Below are 2500 nucleotides of genomic sequence, written 5' to 3'. Positions count from 1 at the left end.
ATTTTAAAGTCTTTTCTCGAAAAACTGTCAGACTACTATCAGACATGATGGGTAAATATGACGACTTACCAGGACTTTCATGGTTATGTATTCGCACAAAGGTAAGAATGATGTGTGATGTCTCACTTACCATGTTATATAGTCGTACATGACCTTGTTAAATGTGTCATGTACAGCCTTTTTTGCTTAAACTTCATCCAATTTGTCGTATTTTAGCCTCTGGATATGATGTGCCCTAGCGTATAACGGTGTTTCAATATGCGATTAGATGTATTTTTGTATTTGTTATACTGTTTTACTTATTTTTCTTTCTAATTTTATCATCCTCTTCGGGACAAATTTGTAAATATAAAAAGTTTATTAGTGTACTCAACATTTCTTCCATTTTTTTTTTTTTTGGTTGATTACTAATCTACGTATGGCAAATATTTGACCTTTACTTTAAAATCTTTTGTTTGTTTATATTTTCATTCTCATGGTAAGTTACTTCATTAACATTTCAATAATATTTGAAAAAAAGAGTACTTCCCAAACTTTTATCCGAATGTTCACAAACGCTAACATTTCAATATATGGGTAATAAATGATTTAGTTACCATGTAAATAACGTAGATTTTTTTTTCGGAAAACAATTGGCTAAAATATTTTTTCTTTAGAGAAAAAAAAAAAAGACATAAGAATTGTTGGTTTTAGCTTCATACTCAGCTTAGCCTCTTGTTAGCTGCATTAGATATCTATTACTGTATATCTCCCATTAAAGTTCTTGATAGGTATTTTGACCAAATAATTTCTTTTTAAGTGAATTAAAAGACTCTAAATAAAATCTATATAAATTTTGAGATACTTATGACTCATACCGTTGCTTTCATACATTTTCATGAAACTATGAAATTTCTTTTTATAAATTATATTATCATATCAAAATAACATAATTATTATTATTATTATTATTATTATTATTATTATTATTATTATTATTATTATTTGCTAAGCTACAACCCTAGTTGGAAAAGCAGAATGCTATAAGCACAGGGGCTCCAACAGGGAAAATAGCCCAGTGAGGAAAGGAAACAAGGAAAAATAAAATATCTTAAGAAGAGTAACATCAAAATGAATATCTCCTACATAAACTTTAAAACACTAACAAAACAAGAGGAAGAGAAATCAAATAGAATAGTGTACCCAAGTGTACCCTCAAGCAAGAGAACTCTAACCCAAGACAGTGGAAGACCATGGTACAGAGGATATGGCACTACCCAAGACTAGAGAACAATGGTTTGATTTTGGAGCGTTCTTTTCCTAAAAGAGTTACTTACCATAGCTAAAGAGTCTCTTCTACCCTTACCAAGAAAACAGTGGCCACTGAACAATTACAGTTCAGTAGTTAACCCCTTGAGAGAAGATAATTTCTTGGTAATCTCAGTGTTGTCAGGTGTATGAGGACAGAGGAAAATATGTAAAGAATAGGCTAGACTGTTCTGTGCGTGTGTGTGTAGGCAAAGGGAAAATAAACCATAACCAGAGAGAAGGATCCAATGTAGTGCTGTCTGCCCAGTCAAAAGACCCCATAACTCTCTAGCGGTAGTATCTCAACGGGTGGCTAGTGCCCTGGACAACCTACTACCTAGCGATTTTGATATCTCATTTAGGCATTTTAATCAAGATCTATAAATTATTTGAGCCACCAAAACGATCAAATAAGTTTTTGGGAGTATAAATTTTCATCATAACCCCAGACGACATATAACAGAAAAGAGAGGAGTATGCTACTCATCAATTAATCAATAAAAGATTTTTAGATCCATGTATAGAAAGTAATTTCGAAGAACACTTTAACGTATTACTATTATTATTATTATTATTACTAGACAAGCTACAACCCTAGTTGGAAAAGCAAAATGCTATAAGCCCAAGGGCTCCAACAAAGAAAAATAGCTCAGTGAGGAAAGGAAATAAGGAAAAAAAATAAATGATGAGACCACATTAACAATAGATCATTCTAAAAACAGTAACAACGTCAAACCAGATATGTCAAATATAAACTATAACCTATGTCAGCCTGTTAAACACAAAAACATTTGCTGCAACTTTGAACTTTTGAAGTTCTACTGATTCAACTACCTGATTAGGAAGATCATTCCACAACTTGGTCACAGCTGGAATATAACTTCTAGAATACTGTGTAGTATTGAGCCTCATGATGGAGAAGGCCTGGCTAATAGAATTAAGTGCCTGCCTAGTATTACAACAGGATGGAATTGTCCAGAAATATATGAATATAAGGGAAGGTCAGAATTATGAAAACTCTTATGCAACATGCATAATGAACTAATTGAACGACGGTGCCAAAAATTAATATCTAGATCAGGAATATGGAATTTAATAGACCGTAAGTTTCTGTCCAATAAATTAAAATGAGAATCAGCAGCTGAAGAACAGACAAGAGAACAATACTCAAAACATTAAAAGGAACTTCTTTCCCGATGGCTCTTATAGACTA

General features: G+C 32.3%; 1 protein-coding gene across 1 annotated transcript in view; it reads right to left on the bottom strand.

Moving 5' to 3' along the window:
- The window catches only part of LOC137627291 (cuticle protein CP575-like), a 930-nt gene extending 849 nt beyond the window's left edge, over nt 1-81 (bottom strand). The window contains exon 1 of the mRNA XM_068358373.1: nt 70-81. Within this exon, the coding sequence (XP_068214474.1) occupies nt 70-81 (12 nt within the window). The remainder of the gene's footprint in view (nt 1-69) is intronic.
- Nucleotides 82-2500: the final 2419 nt, after the last annotated feature.

This window comes from Palaemon carinicauda, chromosome 35 (genome assembly GCF_036898095.1).
Source record: "Palaemon carinicauda isolate YSFRI2023 chromosome 35, ASM3689809v2, whole genome shotgun sequence".
Classification (NCBI taxonomy): domain Eukaryota; kingdom Metazoa; phylum Arthropoda; class Malacostraca; order Decapoda; family Palaemonidae; genus Palaemon; species Palaemon carinicauda.
This window is presented reverse-complemented; position numbering and strand designations above follow the sequence as displayed.